We start from the raw sequence: 24,317 nt of genomic DNA on the forward strand, positions 1-24,317 counted from the left end.
TGCTCTTCCTGTTCCTCTTTGCACAAAGGAGCAGATACTGGTCCTGATGATGGGTAAAGGACCTTCTACAGTGCTGCCCAGCTCTCCCACAGTAACAGTCTATTTCCTGGAATCTTATTGCCCCTCTAGTGCACCTGCAGTTAATTTTATTAGCATCAAACCAGTTGAAATCGAACCCTTAACAACCCTCTTGGCTACTGAACAAACCGATATCCAAGAAGTTTAATCGACTTGATTCTATACTTAAAAAGCGTTCCTCTGTTTTTTTTAGCGATACCAATGTCCATCCATCGATCTTCTTCCGCTTTATCCGGGGTCGGGTCGCGGGGAGCAGCAGCCTAAGCAGAGAAGCCCAGACCTCTCTCTCCCCAACCACCTCCTCTAGCTTATCTGGGGGAACACCAAGGCGTTCCCAGGTCAGCCGAGAGATATAATCTCTCCAGCGTGTCCTGGGTCTGCCCCGGGGCCTCCTCCCGGTGGGACATGCCCGGAACACCTCACCCAGGAGGCGCCCAGGAGGCATCCTTGTCAGATGCCCGAACCACCTCAGCTGGCTCCTTTCGATGTGGAGGAGCAGCGGCTCTACTCTGAGCCCCTCCCGGACGGCTGAACTTCTCACCCTATCACTAATGGAGGAAGCTCATTTCCGCTGCTTGTATTCGTGATCTCGTTCTTTCGGTCACTACCCACAGCTCGTGACCATAGGTGAGGATATGGACGTAGATTGACCGGTAAACTGAGAGCTTTGCTTTTACACTCAGCTCTCTCTTCACCACGACGGACCGGTGCAGCATCTGCATCACTGCAGCTGCACCAATCCGTCTGTCGATCTCCCTTCTCCCATCACTCGAGAACAAGACGCCGAGATACTTGATCTCCTCCACTTGGGGCAGGAACTCATCCCCGACCCAGAGTGGGCACTCCACCCTTTTCCAGGTGATATCAATATGTTTATGCAAATTTACTTTAACAGCATAAAATACAAGAAACTAAGTAATTCAAACTGATAATTTCATTAAATTTTTGAAAATTTGCTTTTTCATAGAGACTATCTGGCTGTTAGAAAATACTGTTCCATGAGCTTCTCTGACAACAACATTTATATTAACCTCTTAACAACCACCATCACTGATGAACCATCGTCTTTCAGCCACATGCAAACAAACAAACAAACCAAGATGTCGTTTATTTTGGCTTTAAAGTGCTTCCATTATAAGGTTTTCAATCGTATACGGCAAACAATGAAATTTTTAAAAAGTAATACATGTAAACCCTAACACTAAGGAACCTGGTGGCTGTTTACAGGCTAATATTCATTTTCAACTCTGAGTACATCAGTTTGTACCTGACATTACAGTGGATCTCAACACACATCTCAGGTGACCACTTGGATCTCACTTCTTGGTTCTATGTGCAAATAAACCCAAAGATCTTTTCATTTTTACCAAAAGCTGTCGGCAGAGCACTTCTAGTGCCTAATCAGCCGTAAATCAACTACTTTAGCAGACTTTAAAGAGCTTGGAAAGAAAAGCATCTGGACTTCTTGAAGTTTCGTTGAAGACGTTTCACCTCTCATCCAAGAAGCTTCTTCAGTTCTAAGAGCAATTGGAGGAGAGTCCCAGATTTTAAGCCCAATGGGAGTGTCCCCAAGAGGGTCATGGGCCTCCTATTGATCCACTAGCTAATCACAAGTTGTGAAAACGGGTGTTGGTCACAATCAGCCAAGGTTCTGGGTGAACCCACTGTGAAACCTAGCCCCATTCTATCATGTGATTTACTGAGGTCAAATGGCCCAGGATGTGAGTGGGCATTAAGGCGTCTGGGAAGGGATCTCAAAAGTGGATTATAGATGGCAGACAGTTGGTGCCATAAGTCACCGCCTCTTTTCAAAGATGGCCGTTCACACATCGTAGCTCCCCAGACTACGATGACCAGGATGACTAAGAACCTTCACAGACATACTTTAGCACAGGACATCGTTTGAGTGTGCAGTGTGGCTCAGGATATTTGTGTACATGCAGTGAAAACACTGAGGCCATGACAGGGCTTTGTGTTTGTGTAGTTCTGTTTGTATCGTACACAGACTAGTTATAAACCTTAATGGATCCATTTAAGTGTTTTTGTTTGTTTTTGCACAGCACAGCATTTTTCTAGTCTTCCTGACCACTCAAAGCTTTATCTTCTTCTTGCATCTACAATTCAAACATTGAACCACCATGCCACGAGGCAGTAGTGCTAACCTCTGCACCACCGTGCTGCTTATAAACAGGACCAGCACAAAACAAAAATGGTCACAACATTTTAAACGCTTTTATTTCAAAAAAGAATGAAGCCATAAACCTTCAAGTGTAAGAGGAAAATCATTAGTTCACCCATTCTGTGTAGCGACTGTTACAAAGGAGTATTAGGGCCACATTAAGAAAAAAATATTGTTGTTCATCAGCACCTTAGTTCACATAAAAATTAGACAAACTAATTCCTGGGAGCGGCTGAAATAGTAGCATAACTGACCAAATCATTTATATTGAAGAGAGCTGATCCATCGGCTAAGTTTAAATTTGGGGATGTTTTATGGGCATTGTGTTAAATAAAAGGTGGAATGTGACTTTAAAAATGTTGCGTGATCAAACATGTCCTAATACAGAAACATGAAAAGATGCCAAAACAAACACATCATACATGCGGTGCTGTCTACCACGATCCCATAATAGTTACGAGATAACGTCTAGAGAGGCAGAGGAGGACATCTGGAAGACAGATGAAGATGCTCTACTTGTCACCATCAAAGCTCGCCACGACAAAGAGAGATAAAGATAGCCCACCTTTCTGTGCTGAAGATAGCCTGATATAGAACCAAAGGGTTTGTTTTAACCCTTTCCCTTCTGTGAAGTGTTTGCAAAGCATCCATTGTCCCTTTTTAGTCACCGTAATGCCTGTTTTTATGTTGAGGTTGAGCACACAACATACACCGCACAGCTTCTGGGATGTTAAAGAGCTGAATTCTTGCTCATGAAGTGTGACTCTGAGTACCAGATGAATATGTCACTTTACAACTTCACGAATATCAGGTTACGCTGGCTGCATGCCAGCCCCTTACACTCTGGCACAGCAGGGCTACTTAAGGAGGAGAATGCCAAAGATTAAAATGGCTTTCCAGGAAAACATGAGATGTCTCGGATTTATGGAGGCGGTGGCAAACTTGTCATTTTTAAATATTTTATCTGCAATACCAACCGACAAGTCCTTGGCATAAACATTTCTAATTATTCCATTTTGAATTTGATGTCTAATCTAATTCTGTGGAAAAACAATCTCAACCGAAACGAAGAGAGCATCGGCCAAATCCATCCTGTCTGAAACGGGCACTTTGCTGATGCAGTGAGGAGGGAGTGTGCAGCAGTAGCTGCATGAGTGTGTGGGTGGTGTGTGCAGTGCATTTGCATGTGTGTACTTCTATGTGTGTGTGTGTGTGTGTGTGTGTGTGTGTGTGTGTGTGAGAGAGAGAGAGAGAGAGAGAGAGAGAGAGAGAGAGAGGTTACATAAAAACCTCTCTCATTCACAAACTGAGCCATGTGGCACTGGGCTGGTCCCTTTAAAAGGCATGTGTCAGAGTTTTCTACTAAGGCTGACTGCTGGAGAGGATGAGTGCTGATACATTATTCACAAGCAAGGACACGCACACATACACCCACACACACACGCTAAGTAACTGGAGGATAGGTACAAGATTTGTACAGTTGCGAGTTAGCTGAGGCACAGAGAATTGCGCTAATACAAGTACTTTGGCGAGGAAAGTTGATCAGGATAATGTCAGTGCAGAGACGTACCTATACAACGCCCCTAACACACACACATGCACACACACGCGCCCGCAGCAGAGAGGAGAAATCCTCAGCCTTCTGTTATTCAGTGTGCATAATTTATAGCAACCCCAGATCTCTCTGCTAATGACAGCACACTGGGGCATCTGCAGCACAGCAGCAACAGCAACAGCTAACTGGCATTGCTCTGTGCGTGTGTGTGTGTGTGTGTGTGTGTGTGTGTGTGTGTGTGTGTGTGTGTGTGTGGAGAGAGGTATAATGCTCTGTTGAGACAAGGACAGTGAGAGAGACAGAAAGAGAGAGAAACAGAAGGGAAAGCGACACACAGAGGGTGTCTGAAATAGACACAGATAACGCAACAAAAAGGGGAAAAGGGATGAGACGGACAAGTGAGAGGCCTCACACACACAAACATGCACACACACACACACACACACACTATCTGTTCAAGTCTATTGAACCTGTGAATCTCATGGTTTGTATGCATCAGCATAAAGTATGCACATAAGTCTGAGCTCAACACTACACTTGCTCAAAGGAAAATTGATTCTAATTTAGGAATTCCTGCAGTACCGTTTCCATGATCCAAACCCAGGCGATTCTATGTCTCCACGAGCATCTTTCTCATCACTGGCTGAAAGGGATCTGAATTTGAAAGCCATGCTGAAAGCTTAAATTCACTGGGTTTGTTTTAAAGAATTATTCAAGGGTGTGGTCCTGGATGTGTTTCCTGTTCCAAGGATTGTTTTGACATGATGCCCCAGAGCAGAAATTCCTTCTAATTCTGGGATTTGGAGATCAATGCCACTGTGGTTCTGCCCCCTAGCTGCTCTACACACTGACGTGAACCTGAGCTGAGACACAGCAGTGTATGCTAACCTGGAAATATCAGATTATTGCTTATAAGGTGCTAGACACGTGCAAGTGTAGTCAGAGTCAAAATAGTGGGATAAGGATACATTAGTCTGAGTAAAACTTTGAATACAAAGTCCACAGATCCACAGACAATCACATGCACTACCTACTTAATGAGAAATGGTAAACATAGTCATTTAAGGTTGTAAAGATGCCAAGATATGGCCACCGTCTCTGGCTTATTAAAAGATCCAAAAACAGGATGCAGAAGATTGACATCAAACAAACATATCAAAGTTGTCTAATCTCATGTTTGTGTGTTTGGACCAAAGCTGCTCTCATGACATGCTTCACACTCAGGAAAACATTGATCGGAGACCGTGGCACAACCAAAACTGCAACTGCATCCAGTGTGCTGGAGATGTCGTTGCCTCTGGAATAGCTGCTTTGACGATGGGGACCAGGTCTGCGGCTATTAGCTGCCATCTTCAAAGTGATGTTGGTAATAAAACTGCAGTAAGATAGAGTGAGTCTGCTATAAGTTTGCAAATGCATGCAAATGCACCACAGTTGGTGATTGAGTGTGAAAAAATTGCAATGCAGTGCAATCAGTTCAGGTCATTTTTATTTATATAGCACCAAATCCCAACAGCAGTTGCCTTAAGGTGCTGTATATTGTAAGGTAAACACCCTACAAAGAAAACCCAACAATCAAACAACCCTCTTTAAGTAAGCACTTGGCGACATTGGGAAGGAAAAACTCCCTTTTAATAGGAACAAACCTCCAGGAAAACCAGGCTCAGGGAGGGGCAGCCATCTGTTGTGACCGATTGGGGATCAGGGGAGGAAGACAGAACAGTCACTGGGAAACCACTGATTTGCCATAGTCGTAGGATGGTTGCTTTATTGCTTTTTAAAAAAAAAAAAAATACCCCAGCTAGCCTATGGCAGTTACGGAGCCATAGCTTAGTTTAATGATGTCCATCCATCCATCCATCCATCCATCTTCTTCCGCTTATCCGGGGCCGGGTCGCAGGGGCAGCAGCCTAAGCAGGGAAGCCCAGACCTCCCTCTCCCCAGCCACCTCCTCCAGCTTGTCCGGGGAACACCAAGGTGTTCCCAGGCCAGCCGAGAGATATGATCTCTCCAGCATGTCCCAGATCTGCCCTGGGGCTAGAGCTGGGCGATATATCGAGTTTTTAAAACATATCGATATATTTTTATACGAGATATAAGATGTGACAATATCGTTTATATCGATATAGTCTATGTTACGTTATAATTATACTTGTGGAGCCGCAGGTTTGCCTCTCTTTCGTCCACTTTCGTCTTTACGCAACGTTACTCGGCCTCGCCTCTCCTTCACTGAACACAAGTCCCCCTCCTCCCCCATCGCTTCACCTGCAGGAAGCGACAAGATGGACACGGCAAATCGCCGTTAACGAGTTAGTGCGCATCGCCCCGTGCGTGGCGCTGGACGGCGTCAACGTGTTAGCTAGCTAACCACGCTAACGAGCTAACCACGCTAACGCCATGCAGCCCAGAGGGGCTGCACGGACTAAAATCCTTTCATTTTCTCAAAAGTTGACAGCGCGCCTTATGTATGAATTCTGGTTGTGCTTGATGGCCGCGAACCGATTTTATGTGGAACACAGCGCTCAGCAATCTGTCAAAAAATGTTTTAGTACGACTTTGATAAGCTACGGAGCTGCACCGCTTGATGGATTGTCGGAGCATTACGGCTGAGCCTCGCGGAGTGATACGTACTGTGCTTCAACGTAATATTACCCTACTGTGTATAAGGACTATAAATGGCACCTGTTATGAGACGTGGTTACGAAGAGGATTTCAAACTCAATGCTGTCAGTCACGCAGTACAAGTTGGGAACAGAGCAGCTGTGAAATCTGTCTTTGTTATTGTGCTCAGCGTCTTTTAGTTTACATTTTGACTGCACAATTGTGAGCTTTTTGTTATGCACAAAAACAACATTGTTTTCTTTTATTTATGGAGCATTATTATTTAATAAATGCTCATAATTTATTTTTGAGTAAATGTTATGTACATCTGCTCTATGTTAATAAAAGTGCCTGTGTGACATCTGGGACACAGCTTTGACTAAGAACTCTCTTTTTGTTCTTACTTTATGGCTTTAAAAAAATATATCGAGATATATCTTATATTGCCATCCAGCTAAAAAATATCGAGATATGAATTTTGGGTCATATCGCCCAGCCCTACCTGGGGCCTCCTCCCAGTGGGACATGCCCGTATAGACTGTATATAAAAGATGATCATAGATAGCCACCTTGATATCCCCCTTTGGTTTTTAAAGTCAGCATCTCATTTTGTTAATTTTGTTGTCGGCACTGCACATAACAAGCAAATGTGGATCTCTGAGAAAGCAAAGACACTGAAGCCTCGTTCAGTAGCGATGTCAATCAAAGTGTAGCCACACCCTACAGCACACCCTGCTCTATTGTCTGCTTCGACTATACATGAAATAACAGTATACAAAACAAACATTGTGTTGTATTCAGTAAATTTTTACAACCTGATCAGTCTCCCCCTGCTGGCCATTAAAACAAATGACTTTCTCATTGGAATCACTTTTCAGACCCGAAAGCTATATCGACACTTTTTTTTTTACAACCTACAGAACCTAATTGACAGAAAATCCAGTGTATGTCTGAGAGCAGCATCACATTTGTGGTTTCAGCACACAATATGTGCTGGATACAGGTTTTTGATTTTGGTCTCCTAACAGTCAGGAGAAGAAACATTCACCGTCACTGCTTTACAATGTAACTTTTCCTGCAAGCACTAATTTCTGTCCTTGCATGTGTTAAACACTCGAGTGAGTAAAGGACAACGCAGCAGTATTTCTGCCGTATCAAAATGAACCATTTTCAGACATTTCCACTAAAATAAAAGTACCCACTGAACTTCTCGCTCTTTCTTATTCGTTATGTGGGTAAAAGGCCCGGCTATTACTGAAACTTTTAGAGTATCAGTTACTACCGCATCTCTTTGTAGTGCCAGAGCTAAAGATCACTGCCTTTGCTTCCTTCTCTCTCTTTCTCTCCTCCTCTGTGTGGCTGACTGACAGAAGGGCAGCATAAGCTGAACCGCACACTCCAGCTACAGTCAGCTACAGCAGGAGAGAGAGAGGGAGAGCATGAGGCATGAGGTATGCAGCATTAGATACAGCATCACTGACAGGAGCATGTTTGGGCATCAGATAAAGCTATTTTAGGACGAAACTGTCAATGCATCTCAAAAGACGTGCCAACAGAAATGATCAGAGAAGACCTACATTACGCTGCAGCCTGTCTGGGATGTCAGATGGGATTGGTTTTGCAGTTTTTGAAGAGGGGCAGTGTGAGCAGTCCACACGCCTAAGTCGTTTACACAGAATAAAAAAGGGAGACGTCGGTGAGGGAGAGACGCTGGATGCAGACATACATGTAACTCAGCATCTGTTCAAAGGAAGTTTGTACTCCACTCTTTCACATTAAATGCTGAAACTTAAACATTGCAGCTATTGCCACTGAAACTGTTCAGTTCTGCAAACCTCTGTGTAAATAAGCCCCAATCCAGCTGTGGGCTGAGCTGAAGTGGGAGAAGAGGAGAGCTTATTGGAGCAGCTATGGCAGACTCAATAACATAAATAGTAAGAGAGAACCCAGTCGGTCCTGCCATTTAATCAACATTGGCTCTGCTTTTGGAAGATGGCTCTGCTATCTTTTATGGTGCACGAAGATTTACTGTCTCATAATTTCTCTCACAGCGAGGGATCTGTGCTCCTGCCTTTAAACGTTCGCTGGTACAAAGTCTGAATTAAACCTCGACAACCACTTCCCTAAAAAGACTTTAACTTGTCATTTATTTAATTGCCTGCATTACAGTCAGAAATGGGCACATCATGTGGATTCCACATATTCGTTGTAGCCAGAAATACCAAGAAGTGTGTAAAATTCAGCACATCACTGCGGCTGGCACCGGTAGCCTGGACATCAGTAACCTAGCTGAACAATGTAGCTGGAACACCTGCTCTGTCTTTGTTTTGCTTTATAGCACTAAGTGTCAAACAGACCCAGAACAAATGAATACAGTAAATGCTTATACAGTAATGTGGTGGTATGTTAGTGAATGCCTGCCTGGATTCTAGCTTTCACATATACGTCAGAGACATCTTGTCGTGGCAGATTAAACCCCTGACAAGTGTGATAAGTGTTGCCCTCTGAAACTAACTGTGCCACCCAGCAGATAGCAGCATAAAGGAAATATAGTGTGGGATCATCGTTTGCATCTGCTCCCATTCTTCTCCGAAAATGTAACTACTTATCAGATACTCTTGCTGTCAGTTTGCTGCTGTCTGTTTTTATTGCACAAAAAAATCTCTGTAAAAAACAACATCATCAGCTAGTATCAGCAAAACTCATAAGCCTGGTGCAACCCACAGCTTTATTAGCTATGCTATTGAAAACCTAAAGCCCAAAGCCCTTTTGGATCCCATCATGCTGACAGACAGGGGTAAGGGTGTGTATAAAAGTGTTTGGCTGTGATTGGCTGCCTTCCTTTAGACTTGCTTTTGGATTGGTGTCCGCAGACACACCCCTTGCTAACCCACTTGTCAGCTGCCATTTCTCCTGTCTTCAGTGAAACTTTGCAAGCACCTTTGCTTGCACATCTCCAGCCTCACTGCTGGCTGTGAGTCCTGCTCCGTCGTAACTCATTTGCAGGCGACACTGACATTACTGCATTCACCCAGTGAAAAACATCACCACAGCCAGCAAGCTACAACTAAGGAGAACTTTTGGCCAGTGAGCAGCAGTTTCCTTGAAGGTTTCTATGTTTGAGCGCATACAAGCAGACATGTGAAACCCATCTGACTCCACGCTGCAGGTTGGTGCTGTTAGAGCCACAAGTGTTTCGATAGTCTGACTTTTATTTTGTAAAGTTGTCTCTGTACATCGCCACAGTTGTCTTTAAATTAAACAATCCACATATGCCTCAAGAGTAGCTTTCACTTTTAACACTTTTAAGCTTGAACCATGAAGTAATTCAGATAATTCAAAATTCTTGTAAATAGAGTGTTTATTGAACTATCTGACAAGTTTAAATTAAATATAAATGCATATATATGAGTTTTGATTTGTATCATATTTGCTACATCTGACTTTGTTAAAAATCTGGTGCTTAAAAATGTACTGTGTACTTTATTGTGTTTTTTCAAAGGGGGAAAAAATCACACTGGTGATGCAGAGGTCTCAAAAACTCACAAAACTCACTCTCACTAGCTTCAAAGTACTTTGAGAAACCACAGAACCGTCAGTGAATTTCTTCTTTATAAAAACATATCAAATGGTTGATTTGGCCACTCTGCAAGTGTTTGCTAACTCTCTGATGCATTTTTTTTGTGTTTTTTTCAGCCTAATGATGGCCTCCTTCGCTTACATTTGGTGACTTAAACTGCAAATCCACCAGGCCATGAAACTGTGTGTTAGTCAGCTGTTCAGTTACGTTCAACCTCTGTATAAAGATAACTGTAATTCCTAAACTGTTATTGCAATACTTTTGTTAAACCCTCTGAATTAAATCAGAAAGCTCGACTTGATGTAAAATCCACTGTGGTGGCGTACAGGGGTGTACGATCTGAACTGTGTAATATTTTGTCTGTTTTAAATCAGGTCCTAAATCAACTTCACCGCAGCAGATTTTATAAAGCTTTAAGGCTACTGCACTGTCAATAAAAAATATACGTGTTTCTTTAACCTCTCGTTAACCTCTCATATATTCCACTCGTGTGTCAATCTCATCCAGTCCTGGAAAAGAAACAAAATTGATGAGGGACGTAACGGAAACAGTGGACATTCAGAGACTACGAGTTGCTACGGTGAATCTATAGTGTCGCCACACACTCTGGAGAGTCTAATTAGGTTGGGGTTCTTCATGTAATTTAGGCTCTTATTGTGTGTGTAGTTGTCGTGTGAGCCTCTGCGTGCGCGCACTTATGCTACTCATGTTGAGAGAACGTAGATCTGTTTGGACAGTCACACTCCGGAGACTCAACTTTCTTATACATGGACACAAACGCAGGCCTCACTTATGTCGTGAGGACTAAATCAGCCCTAGATGACTCGCCATCATGTGGAGCAACATACTTTAGGTTGAAGGTGAGGTTAGGTGGAGGTTTAGGGCAAATATAGTTGTCGTGGTTAACAACAGAGAATAGGTCAGTGTAATGTCCTCTGGAGACATGGAGACACATCAGCGCGTGCGAGAATGTGCGCACACATGAGAGGTGAATCAGCTCATAAGTGGGTATCTCCTCTCCTGAGCTTATCCGTGCCTGGAAAATGTGTTCAGACTGATTGCAACAGCACTGTCATTAATAAATGACTGGATAATTTTAGCATGTCATGGAGGTAAAAATAGAACCTCCATGCACCCTTTGTTGAGACATCTGAGCTAACTCCTGTTAGGCTGCAACACTACAGATACACAGACACACAAGCCTGGAAAATAAATGTCACATTTTAAGATTACATGTTTCTAAAGGTTTTTTTGTTTGTTTTTTTAAAACCCTCATTTTTTAAAAAGGAGACCCTTAAAAGGTTTTACGCTGGTGCTCATTTGAGAGAAATGCGTGGCTCTCACTGAAGATCTTATTCTCTATTTTAGAGGCTGAATTACTACTTCCTGTCTTTGTAGTTCTTCGCTTCATGGCTGCCAGATGCTTTAACAATAACTGAGGCTATTGTAGTTACAGCTTCTCAAAGGCAGCGAAGCATGTCAGTGCTGAAAACAAAGGTGCAGTGGCTCACAAAGAACATTCAGCCAAAAAAAAGAAACTCATTATTGTGTTTTTAAGCGTTATGTTCAAAGTAGATTGAATATACATTACAACATTCATAAGTCACACCATGTGAGGTCATAACTGAGCTGAAGCTGATTTCCAGAGCTCTGCTGTAGAGGGGGGAAAGGCTTTTCCATTATCTTAAAGAAATAAACAGCAATAATAAAATAAAGAGAGACAAAAAGTGCAGACTATCAAACTTGTGGCCCTCTCTGGTTAAACTCCCCAGAACAAAGGGCCACCGCAGCCTCTGTTGTTTGTAGAGACAAGAACAAACCACGATTTTTTTTTTAAATGTTAAAAACTGGCAGCAAGTTTTAGAGATTTTAAACTGCCATCACCGCCCACGTACTGTCACTGCAGTCCACACAGACACTGTGGAGACTTTCGCCACAATTTCTGAAGGAGAAAAAAAAGGCGTCAGATGTGACAGATCTAACACTGGCTGAAGGCTCCGATGCAAAGTTTGGAAAGGAGGTTAGTTCAAGACGAGGCTGCTGTCCCCGATTCCCATCACATTCTGGGCCTAACTTTCTGCCTCACTCACACAGGAGCGACACGACAAGAAGAGCCGCTGGCTTTTCCGCCGGTGCGTTTCACCTTAACGCAGCACATGTAGGCTACCGTGAGGATGACACGATGCAGGTCCTGGGCTTCATGCTGCCGTTTGGGTCATAACCGGTGGAGAGGGAGGAGGGTGGTGGTGGTTACTTAGGTTTAACTAACCATCTCTCATTTTTTATTTTTTATTTTTTGGACACACAGACAGATTACGCGACACACACACATTCCCCTGACATGCCTCTCATATATTATGGGTGACCGGGTTATGGAAAACTGAGGTGTCAATCGCTCATATGTGTGTGTGTACGCTGACACACTGTATGGACTGGGAACGTGCATGCGCAGCCAGAGTGCTGGATGTCTCCCTTACATCACCATGGCAGTTTCAGTGGCCCTTATAGTGCGCTGTGAGTGGATGGCAGGTATGAGGGAAAAGCCTTAAACTTACCGCAGTCCTCGCACAACACTCTCTCAACATCCTTCTTCGACTCCGGCTCGCTGGCGTCCACGGGGGCGTACGATGCCTTGAATACCAAGGGCTCGGCGGTGGGGTCCATGAAAAAGATATATCTGTGGTCCTTCTCCACCGTGGTGCACGGGGCCTCGGAACCGAAGTCCCCGACGGTCACGAGCTGCTCCCTCTCGAGGCCGCCGCTGTTGACGGGCCACACATCCAGCACCTTGACATTCACGCTGTAGGGCTCCCGGGAGGAGACGTTCTCCGGGGAGGAGCGCACCTCGCCCTCGATGACCACGGCTGATCTGTACGCCTGGTCCTGGAGGGAGTTGAGACTCGGGGCGTAACAGGCGAAGGAGACCCCGATGACCAGCATGGAGAAATGCACTGGATCAAGCCTCATGCCGTCAGCCTGTGCTGTGCTGCAGTGCTGCTGGGCGGCGGAGCGAGCTGGAAGAGAGAGACGGCGGCGAACGGGCTCCGGCAGAGCAGGCAGGGCAGAGCGGCAGACCTTGTGGAAGTGTCCATGCCATCTGTGTCTGCCGCTGCTTTCCCCATACGGCTGCTGGCGTCGGATGGGGGGGACACAGCAGCCTAGGAACCGGAAACGGCCCGCTTCTGCATGCTTAAAAATGTGATTGCTGCATTCTCCTTCACCAACCACCCTCCCCCCTCTTATCTCCCCTTTTCCTGAAAGGCAAAACAAGACTCGTAAATTAGTCTCCTCTCGAATCCAGGGCTGAAACCTCTCTTTCTCTCTCTCGCTCTCTCTCTCTCTCTCTCTCCAGCTAATAGGCTAGCATCGCATGGGTGGGCGCATTGCCTCTTTGGAAAGAAAAAAAAAGCGACTTGCGCGTACAGGGGAATCACAAGAAATGATATGCTGTGCTCCACGCACACGCAGTATCGGCTCCTTTATCCACTTATATATCGTCAAGAGTCCCAGTGTTGCAAATCCGTTAGTCAGGAAGCAAAAAAATTCAAATTAAAAAAAGGGGGGAAATCAACAAACCCCCTACCGCGGAGAGGTCCAACGGACAGGATGAGAGAGCAGCGGTTATCCGGTGAGGCGTTGCAACAGTAGCGCGCACCCTCCAGCCGCGTCCCCTGCGCCCCTCATCAAACGCGAGCGGCTTACGTGAGCAAACATCACCTGCCCGGTCAACGGCGTCGCCTCGCCTCGCCACGTCCTGCGCAAACACCCTAATGACCCGGGCACCCACCGGCCCACCGGCACGGACCCAACCGGCGTGTGAGCATGCCGGCAGACTCTGTTTGAAAAAAAAAAACAAAACCCAAAAAACAAAACCTCTGCGGGGTGGGTGCAGGAGAAATCACGCACGCGGTGCACAGGCACACCACATCAGCAGCGCGGAGTTGCGTCTGTAGCCAAGCCCTGCACGGCGCCTACTGTGGATCTCCGGTGCAAGAGGTGCAAGAGAGGCTATAGGCGACTGCTACACACACACACACACTGCGGATAGCTGTTGCGATGACTAACGCTGCGAAATTCTCTCAATGGATTCCACGGCATGTAGAGGCGAGCGGGCGCTTCGGAGCTGAGCTCTCTGAGCTGTTAGATGGCCCCTCTGGAAAATATATCTGCTTCTGCAAAGCACGCCCGAATCCCGCTTTTATGTTCAGCGCTGTTTTTGCGAGTCATTACACTTCACAAATGTCGCCTTGCAGTTTTGCCGACTCCTGTGGCAACACGTGGTAGCAACAGTTACCAGAAAATGCGGGTGTTATAATAGAAAGACACAAATATTTTCGCCAATCTGGCTTAGATACAGTGAATAAAGCCTCATTTTCCACTGAATACGCATCCACCAATGAAATGAGACCCCTTTACAAAGTGCTGAGGTTTTTTGGGGGGTTTTTTTTATGTTGACCATAAGTATCCCCTCCCAGTCTCTGCCTCCATCAGCCAAGCCATTCATAAGATTTGCCTTTCCCTCCCTGTCAGGAGCTGTGCGACCTTCGTTAGAGGTCAGAAAGACTTTTTGTAGTCCATACAGAGGAAATCAGAAACTATAATGTCACATAGGGGACACTTGGACAGTTTTCATATCTCCATATATATCTCCATATATATATATCTCCATATATATATATATATATATATATATATATATATATATATATATATATATATATATATATATATATATATATATATATATATATATAGAGAGAGAGAGAGAGAGAGAGAGAGAGAGAGAGAGAGAGATAAAGAAAATGTATATAGCCATTTCATCTGAGCATGGCCTCATCTTCCCCTCATCACCAGGGTCAGGGGCCTGCCTCTGTCCATGGTGCTGGACAGCTTTATTTCTCTGTCCAAGCAGGAAAACCACATCCCTGTTCATACATTATTTTCACATGGAGCCAGGAGTGAAGCCGGAGTGCCACTGATCTCTGTGGTTTTAGATGTGCTCAGTCGAATGTTTAGATTGCTCCACATTTTTGCAGTTGTTTCACCGAGCTCACAGAACTGGATCAGCCAATCTCTGATCTATCCTATGACCCTGCCCCACATCATCCCTCCCCACCTACAACCCACATACACAAGGATCAGTCTCTCCTTGATCTAGTCAACTTGGAAGCCCTCGTTCAGAAAGCTCGCATGCAATTTTGGGAATTGTTCTAAATTAGCCTTGAAAACAAATCATTTGTTGACCAAGCAAAGTGGAGTGAAAATGATTCCTGCTGTTCACTGGCCAGGGGCAGCCACCACCAACTGCCTTCACAACCTCCCTGAACTCGAGCAAAGGGGGGCACGTTTGTCGCTACATCAGCACTTCAGCAGGGTGCTGATGAGGTCGCTTGAACTTCCCTGTCATGATACACTAATCGTAACAACCCAGCAGTCATTTTGGTAAATGGTAAATGATCTGGTTCTTATATATAACACTCTTCTACTCTACCTGATCACTCAAAGCACTTTTTTTTTTACAGTTCTTGTAGGGAATATGCTTTTCTGTACTTGACACACATTTCTTTGTAGCTGCCCTAGCCACCCTTTCTTTTATGTGAGATTACATCAGTGTCACTCTGCAAAGACAAAGCATAAACCTCCTGTTTTATTCATTTAAGTGCAAGTTTAGAAAAAAAACAAACAATTAAACGGTTGCGAATAAAACACAAGAGGTGGTCTTTTTTCATACTTGGTCTACTGATATAAATTATATATTCCAGAGATTATTAGGTCAAACCCCATCAAGTCTCTCCATCTTGTCCTTCTTCAGGTCTGCTACACGGGCACTTGTTGTGTTTACTGCTATTATGACATTTAATAGCATTGATATGATGACATTGCTTTTACTTAACATAATGGAAGATGCTCAGACATGAAGATGTGACATGCCTTTGATACAAGCAATAGTCATATCATTTCTTCCATTGCTTTACTGCGTAACTTTTAACAATGCTGTAACTCAGTTACTTCATATAGTTTTTATAATTACCATTATATGACACTTTTCTATGAACACAATTATACTGGAGATCCCAGTGAAAAGCATGTAGTTCCACCGGTGAACTATTTACTGAATTCATGTTTCCCGTAGCTCCTAATTATTAGGGACAGGGATTGGAGGAGTTATGGATGCAGCGTGAGCATGTGGATTGCAGGTGGGATAAAACTAATTTAACAATAAAGGAAAGGTTGTTTTCACAAAGGTTATCATAGTCAACTAAAACTAAAATTCAAACTAGATGTGAAAAAACATTTTAGTCGACTAAAATTAAAAAAAAAAAGGCTCTTGAAAAATATTAAGACTGAAACAATTGTGTCAACTTTCAAAACTAAAAACCAATAAAAATGAGACTTTGTTGGTGTTTATTGAGACTCTGTTTGTGAGTCTGCTGCTTTCAAGTGTCTGTGTTTTTATTGTCACTTCTGCAATGACTTCCTAAATCCTGTCTCTGACATGTGCCCTCCACACAGCATATATTACAAAGACTACAATGAACACAGAAACTAAAAAAAACTACAATTGAACATTTTCAAACAATAAAAGCTAAACAGAACTTCACTCTTACTGAAACTAAACTGGCTTAAAAGAAAAAAAAAATCAAAATCAAAATGAAATCAAAACTAGTTAGACAATACAAAACTGTAATGACTCTGGTTTTCACACATTATGGCTCATTCTATTCCACTAATTTGATACCTAGAATTTTGCAGTGGTGATTGTCTCGTGGACCCCAAACAGTAGTGCTTGTGTTTGTGGGGGTCACCAGGCTATTTATTTTGCCCATATAAAGCGCTAAGTGTCAGGCCTTGAAGTGAATTCCAAGAAAATCAGAATCTTAAAGGCTCCCACTGATAGAGGAGAAAATCATTATCAGAAGTGCTGCCAAACACTCGTGTCACCATGTGTGCCAATAAATGTATAGCAACAGGTTTTTCTTCCCTTTAACTTTTTTTTTAAGCCCTTCAATGTCATTTCCCATTGAGAGAAACAGAGACACACCAGCGTGTCCAATCACAGGCTAATGATTCACGGTGCTTCGCAGTGCATCAAAATCCCACGCAGCCACCATCGACTGTTCATTCAGAAATTTCTTTTTCACCCCGCTCTCCCTTCCCCGCATCTCCTTCCGTGCGGGTTCGCTGTCCGTGGTGCTGAAACCCCCAAAACGACTGTCCATGGTGCCGAAACACCCGACCCAGTAACCACCAGGTAGGCTAAGCCTTTGTCTGCGCCCTGCTCTTAGCTGTGTTTGACACAGGTTTCAAACCCCGTGATCTTCATTTGCTTAGACCCGCTTATTTATGTAAACACATTTGTCTGTGAGCTCGGCTGCGGAGTTTTAGGCTTTCATTTGCAGTATGCGACTATTTTAACGGCTTAAAATGTAAATTCTGCGAAACGTTGCAAAAACCGCGCGGGGACCTTGAACGCAGCCCGCTCGGAGTACTACAGTAACACCACACTACAGTTACTTTCATTTTTTCACCCTCTTCTCCTCTCTCGTCTCGCGATAGAGCGGCGGAGCGGTTTGACGGGCAGTCGAGGTTGCAGCAGGCAGAGGGAGACGGTGGAAGGTAAAGCAGGGAGGCAGCATCATGGCGGACAGAGACAGTGGCAGTGACCACGGAGGGCCCACCGCAGGCCCCGGCTCGCTGCCTCCGGGCGCAATGGGCGCCATGTCCCGGCTGCAGCACGACACCGAGGAGCTCGCCTCGAAGCGCGTCGACATCCAGAACAAGCGCTTCTACCTTGACGTGAAGCAGAATGTTAAAGGCCGCTTCCTAAAGATAGCCGAGGTCGGGGCTGGGGGAAACAAGAGCCGCCTCACTCTCTCCATGTCTGTCGCCGTGGAGTTCCGCGACTATCTCGGGGACTTTATCGAACATTACGCCCAGCTGGGCCCGACCAACCCGGACATGGTGCAGGATGAGCCCCGGCGGGCGCTCAAGAGCGAATTCCTGGTGCGGGAGAATCGGAAATATTACATGGATCTGAAAGAGAACCAGAGGGGGCGGTTCCTGAGGATCCGACAGACCGTTAATCGGGGGCCCGGATTGGGAAGCGCGCAAGGCCAGACCATCGCTCTGCCGGCGCAGGGTCTCATCGAGTTCCGCGACGCTTTAGCCAAACTCATCGACGACTACGGCGTGGACGAGGAGCCGGCGGAGCTCCCGGAGGGCACCTCGCTCACTGTCGACAACAAGCGCTTCTTCTTTGACGTGGGCTCCAATAAGTACGGAGTGTTCATGCGGGTGAGTGAGGTGAAGCCCACGTACCGGAACTCCATTACGGTTCCCTGCAAAGTGTGGTCCAAATTCGGTAACACCTTCTGTAAATATGCGGAGGAGATGAGGAAGATCCAGGAGAGGAGTAGAGAGAAAAGGGCCTCGGAACTGCTACCTGAGGGCCCGCACGGCGGAGACGACGGCGACGATGACTGACGCGGATTTTAGGAGAGCTGACATGAAACAACCGAGACAACGTTGGACTCTGAAGAGAAAAAAAACAACCCAGACTTTTAACTGTAAAATAGAAAGAGAATCTACAAGGGAATCACCCCACACACACAACCTCCACAGACATGGCAGCACCTCTGCTGTCTCCTCGCTCATTTTACTGGATGTCACCCCACTTACCACCCATGTAACAGTAAGCCGCTGCTATCAAGGACTGAACTGTAAGATATGAACCGTTTCCTACTTGATTTAAGTGACAATGAACAGAGTGTTTATATCTCTATCGATGACAGATTTTGCACACATCAAAGCTATTTCACAAAAAAAAATGTTTAAGTGTTTTAAAAACTGGTAATAGACCTAAGATTTAATCTAAATAAAACCAGAGGTTTAGAGTATAAAGTCTTCATGGAGAAGGAATATTTGACATCAGCACAAAGAGGATATATTATGGACTTTATGAAACCAAAATCCGAATCCAGATGTATAGTTTATTATAAAGGTACGCAGAATAAATATGGCAATGCTCAATGAGTTGCAGAAGGCAGCACTGCAGGCCTTGTAAACACCTGTCAGCATGCGTGTAGGCACATGTTTTGAAAAGAAGTTGGCAAAGTAGGCTGTAGTCTCTAATTTGGCCTAAACGTAGTCGGCTAATGGAAGCATTTCTCTCATGCCATTATGGAAAAGGTTGAGACACAAACCTAAATAGCCTATGTGCGCCTCAAACAAATGGGTTAAACCTATCTCTGAGCTACTCTATTGAATATCAACCCTCTTGCACCATGTCCACATAAACTTAAATGAAAAAAGTGCTAACTTAGATGTACTAATTATGATTTTGTGAATCAGCTGTAAAAAAAATTCCTTATTAAGATGCCCACGTTTTCTGTGGGATTTTTTTCTTTACGTTGTTGTTTTTTGTTTTTTCTTTTCCTCAAGGTGGTGGGGGATGCAAAAGGATATTAAAAAAGGTCCATATGTGGGAGCGCAAGGCGCAGAAACAAACAGACAAAAAAAGACGCGTCAGCGCAGCGCGCGGCGAGGCAACGCATCCTCTCTGACGTCATTACGACCCGTGCCTTATACACTCCACTCGTTTACGTGTTCTCACGTGGATGGTCTGTGACCTCGACCGCTGTATGTTTTCATTTACGAGTGCTGTTATGTAGGCAGAAATATATACTCACCAGGGCTGTGGGATTCACACCCCTGCAGTGCATGGAGCATGCGTGGCAACACCAAAAGTAAAGCTGAAAGGCTGCTAGGAGCTGGGGGCAGGGGGTGGGTCCAGTTGTGTTCTTGGGTGTTGTTGGCACTTTGGGGGCTATGCATGTTGTTCTATGGCGCAACATGGAGCCCAGAATCCCTAGCCGCACCCCTGGCTCAACGGACTGATCGGTGCCTCCCGAGATCTCACTGAGTGTGCGCGAGCGTGGAAAGTAAGCTGGAAATGTTATGGGTGGCTTTGCTCACCATATGCACCATGATGTTAAAAAGAAAAACAAAAAATGAAAAAAACAGCAACAACAACAAAAATATATAAATACAATAAAAATAAAAAAACGAAAACCCAGGAGCGGCTGGATGAGGCTTATTTGTCAGAGCTGAGATGGATGCTGTTAAAGAGCCAGGCAGTCAGCCAGCCAGGCAGGCCAGCCGGCCGGTCCCATGCAGTCAGTACGAATGCGGTCCAGCGGATGTAGAGGCCTATCAGTGCAGGGCCGAGGCAGTGTCTATCTCTTTATGGTGCTACAGCCCCTTGATCGCTCCTTGGGGGCCTCGCCGCTCAGAATATGTCACTTTTGCATTGTTATTCTGATGCTTCTTTTTTTCCCCTTTCCTCCACAGTATGTCGTCCAAAACGTGTCAGGTTTCCCCTCCCAGCCAGAGACGAAGCCACTGACTAGTGTAGGACATTTTATATTAGTGTGCAATATTGTGTACGTGCCAATCGTGGCATTGTATCACGTGTATAGACGAAAAAAATGTATAGGCTATGTGATCAGTAGATATTTGAAAGCATGATGATGAAGTGGATGCATCGCATTATATTTCCAAAATGTGAAGACTTTTACTTCTCGAGGTGAAAAAAGTCAGACTCGTTGTGAGTTTTTTTTTAATTGTTTTTCTTCCTGTCACTTTCTGTAAACCAGTAGGCTGCCTTGTCTGTCTCTCAGTGCGTGTAGACTAGCTCGGGTATTTTACGTCCTCCCTTAGGAAAACGAAAAAAAAGTTCTCCTCCAAACACACAACACAGACCGTCAACAACCTCTGACTGTCTCCATGTTGGCCCTTCTACACTAAGCTTGAATAGTATCTTGGGACTTGGGTCCAGGGGTGGCTGGCATACACACACATACACGCACGCACAGACACACACATACTCTCCCCCTGTTAAGGCCTCTTGTTGATATCTGAGTGTTTGGGAGGCCTCTGAAGTGTTTTGAATTGTGTCTAGAACTGCACAAGGCCTCCTGTCATTAGGAGAAAGAGAACTGTGTGCTTGGAGCCTGAGTGCGAGCCCTCGCTCACCTGGGACTGCAGTACAGGTGAACCGCAGTTTGACTTAGGCTTTTCTGGGGTTTCAGTCGAGCCGGGTGATAGCGATCAGCCGCGGCAGAAGCCAAAGGACAGAGGAGTTTGTTGTTGTTTTCATGGCGAGGATCACAATCCCCTCTGATGTGGGAAGACTCTTGTCGCAGTCTCGCTCCCTTTCCCAGGCGTTAAAAAAAGGCTTGTTGCTTGTGCACTATTCATCACTTAGGACGTGTAGTCCATCCCTTCATTTTGACTCAGCTGACTCAGCCCTGCACTGAGGTCCTGCTGAACTCTCAGTGTGTTAAATACGACTGAGCCTGTCGGTGTGGCATGCCACCTAGCTGACGGGAAGGGAACACTTTAGAGGCCTCAGCTGGATAAAAGCGGCTAAAAGCGAGGCCTACCGTGTATGTAGGAGAGCTGAGGCCGGGCCGAAAGCAGAAGTCCCCGGAGCACACTTGGGCTCCTAAGGTGTCACAAGTTCAATCCTTAGTTTTAAAAGCTGATTTGTGTCTGATTGGCTGCGTTTGTGATGGCAGGAGAAGAAAAAAAGGTTCCAGAAAATCCCATCTGTTCACCACAGGACTGTTTCTGGCCCACGTTTGTCTCAGTGACAGTGAAAGGCCCAATGAAGCCTGGCACTGCACTGTAAGGGCTTACCAGCAGCAGCAGCAGCCTGCCACAACCTTCCAACCCGGCTGCAGACAGATCGAGTTAGGACCTTTCTCTCTGGAAATCTCTTCCACTTCTTACAGAGATGATTATATTTCCTCACACTGCCCTCAATACAAAAAACATTTATTTTCATTGAATGCACGTACAAACCACCTATGACTATGTGCCCAGAAAAGCACATCTGAGGTCAACCTGAGTTCATCTTGAGGTCACCGCGAGTCTGAAGTCACTGTGGTGATACAGCACTTATTCCCCAAAGTGTTCTAGCTTTAGCCTGACTGACTTTAATCATGTCTGCTACATGCTAAGACTGGAAATACGACGCTTCCTTTCTCTTTTTCTCTAATGGCCAAATATGAGGAGAGCCTGAACATGCTCATAGAGTTCACTTTGTGAATGCCTCACTCTGTGAAACGCACACATTGTTCGCTTCTTTTTTTGTTTTCAAAAAAGATTTAAACATGTGTTCTTTTGTTTTCTCCAGGTGCTACTGGGTCGGTTGTGTTTTTAGCGTTGAACGTGGCTTTTTCGGGTCTTTGTCTGAAGCGTACTTCCAGTGCGATCAAACCTGATTTTGTGAGACCTTTACCTGGAGTCACCTCGCAACCACGTTGTGCCCACATCTACACAGTCATCCATCTCTAGGACTTAAATGCAGCATGGTAGGCGGATGCCGTTCGTCTCGTTTTCCGTGTCAGCGGACGTGATGGTGTGCCGTCTTCGGGTGGCTCCGGACGGGTTGGATGTGCATGAGCGATGCTGCTCTGTGCTTGTTAGCGCCGTTTCAATTATTTTCTCCACAGCAGCAGCCATCATAGTGATCTCTAACCATGATGTTAACCGAACTTTCGCCCGCAGTATTCATTTGTCAGATTTGACTTAAGTGTGCCGTTTTCTTTCGTTGATCAGACTACAGGTAACCAGACCATTCCTGGTCAGACTGAGGAGAGGTTAAGTTGTAGATGCAGCGATATCTACTTGCTGCACGCACCTCAGTGTCAGATTGCTAGGATGGCTCCGCTGTAGGTGGGAAACAAACCGTCTATATGACGGTTTAACAGAAAACTTCCACAAATGAAACGCGGCTGCCGGCTCGCGCCTCCACCAGACTATACGAGTACTAACTAAAAAAACAAAAAAAGTAAAGAACTGACTGAACTTCTGTTAAGGTGTTCAAAACAACCAAATGTGCTCTGTTTCTGGTTTCCAGTGTTGTAGTCTTTCATTGGCCATTCGGACTTTCTGGTTAATCACACAACCAATCGCAGCCTCTGGTCAAAGCCAAGCACTATATGACTCATTAGAAAACCACAGACAGAGGAGCTCATTCAGCATGTCTTCTGTTTGCACACGCACCGAGCAGTAGGGTCCACCGTGTTCGCAGACTGTAAAAGCTACTGTTGTGTATAGTTCTTGAAGACGTCCTTGAAGCTGTTCTGGAGATGTTGGGTTAAATGGATCCTGGATTTTTAAGGGGGTGGGGTCAATGCACAATGAACATATCCCATTGTCACCGTTTGGTCTCAATCCCTTTACCATCCCCATAAGAGATAATATGTTGTATCTTTCGAAAATATTTTATCTGTGGCGTGTGTGTGTGTGTGTATATATATATACATATATATATATGGTTTGTTATATATGATGCTCCTCCTTTCAGAAAAATATAACATGTAAACAGGAAAAACATTGCTGTTTTTTTCCTTTGTATTTTATACTTACAGAAAGCATTGAATAAAAATGGATAAATACTTGCACTTTAGATATATTAAGAAAAATAAAAATCTGCATATTATTTTTGATAGGGATCTCACATTTAAAGAGTATAAATTACAGGCTTTGTGACTATTGCTGGACAGAGATGTATTGAGTTCTACTTATTGAAGTATATTTTGTCTGTGTCAGAAGGTTTACTAAAGTAAATTGCATGATAAAGTAGTGCTACACCGATATTGGTTTTTTTTGTTCGTTTTGTTTTGTTTTTTTAGTTGATAAAATGTCTGAAAACTGTGATAACGACCCTCTTGTATCATGTTTAACCTCTCCTCACCCATTCTAGGATATTTCTTACTGAAATATGGCCTTTTCCTGACTATATGACGATGGTGCTTACTTTGGCTTTGACATCGAGCTCATCCTATACATCTCGACATCATCATCATAATTCGCGTCCTTACACTCCATTCCTTTCTGTTATGTACTCTCACTACCTTATTAAATTTCCGTTGATGGCAAAAAAATAAAACAAAGGTGTGCTGTTTTGTACATTGCTGTTTGTTTTAATGTTGAGGGAGCTTTGTTGTCTGAAAAATGACTAATGGCGCAATAAAATGTCATTCCACATGTCCTGGTCTCTGCATAGCTGTCTTTAACTTCACAATGGTCAGTTTTTTAACAGACCCGGGCTCGATGAACCCCAACCAGCAAGAATTGCTGACTGAATTCAATATACTATTACCAAAGTTATTAGTTTCTTTTTTTTTTAAGAAAATCTGCCAAGTTTCTATGCACAACGAGAAAGACAATATACACTGATCAGCTGCGACATTAAGTTACCCTTGTTCATTCTACCCAAAGAAGCTCTCACCTATTCGGACAGGAAGCTGGAC

At 44.6% G+C, this 24,317-nt stretch overlaps 2 protein-coding genes across 4 annotated transcripts in view; one reads left to right on the forward strand and one right to left on the reverse strand.

The window, feature by feature from the left end:
- Window positions 1-14,194, reverse strand: part of nrg2b (neuregulin 2b) — a 70,630-nt gene extending 56,436 nt beyond the window's left edge. The window contains exon 1 of one of the 2 annotated variants that reach the window (XM_085288463.1): window positions 12,549-14,194. In XM_085288463.1, coding sequence (XP_085144589.1) covers window positions 12,549-12,960 — 412 coding nt within the window. In that variant the 5' untranslated portion in view covers window positions 12,961-14,194. The remainder of the gene's footprint in view (window positions 1-12,548) is intronic. The other variant, XM_085288474.1, reaches the window with a different exon arrangement.
- Window positions 14,195-17,135: 2,941 nt separating this feature from the next.
- On the forward strand, window positions 17,136-24,053 carry purab (purine-rich element binding protein Ab). Of its 2 annotated transcripts, XR_014894063.1 has the most exons (3): window positions 17,136-17,245; window positions 17,551-18,713; window positions 19,435-24,053. XR_014894063.1 is itself a non-coding variant. In XM_085288293.1 (2 exons), the coding sequence occupies exon 2, from the start codon at window positions 17,632-17,634 to the stop codon at window positions 18,475-18,477; it is 846 nt and encodes a 281-aa protein (XP_085144419.1). In that variant the 5' UTR covers window positions 17,136-17,245; window positions 17,551-17,631; the 3' UTR covers window positions 18,478-24,053. The 2 variants fall into 2 exon arrangements, 1 of the variants encoding a protein (XP_085144419.1); XM_085288293.1 differs by having other exon boundaries at window positions 17,551-24,053.
- Window positions 24,054-24,317: the final 264 nt, after the last annotated feature.

This window comes from Mchenga conophoros, linkage group LG2 (assembly GCF_057382185.1).
Source record: "Mchenga conophoros isolate Kocher_MC1m ecotype Shallow Benthic linkage group LG2, M_conophoros_male_GT1.1, whole genome shotgun sequence".
Classification (NCBI taxonomy): Eukaryota; Metazoa; Chordata; class Actinopteri; order Cichliformes; family Cichlidae; genus Mchenga; species Mchenga conophoros.

Excerpts from the sequence above, each read along its gene's own strand:
- purab (XM_085288293.1), top strand. The coding sequence starts at position 17,632 with ATGGCGGACAGAGACAGTGGCAGTGACCACGGAGGGCCCACCGCAGGC.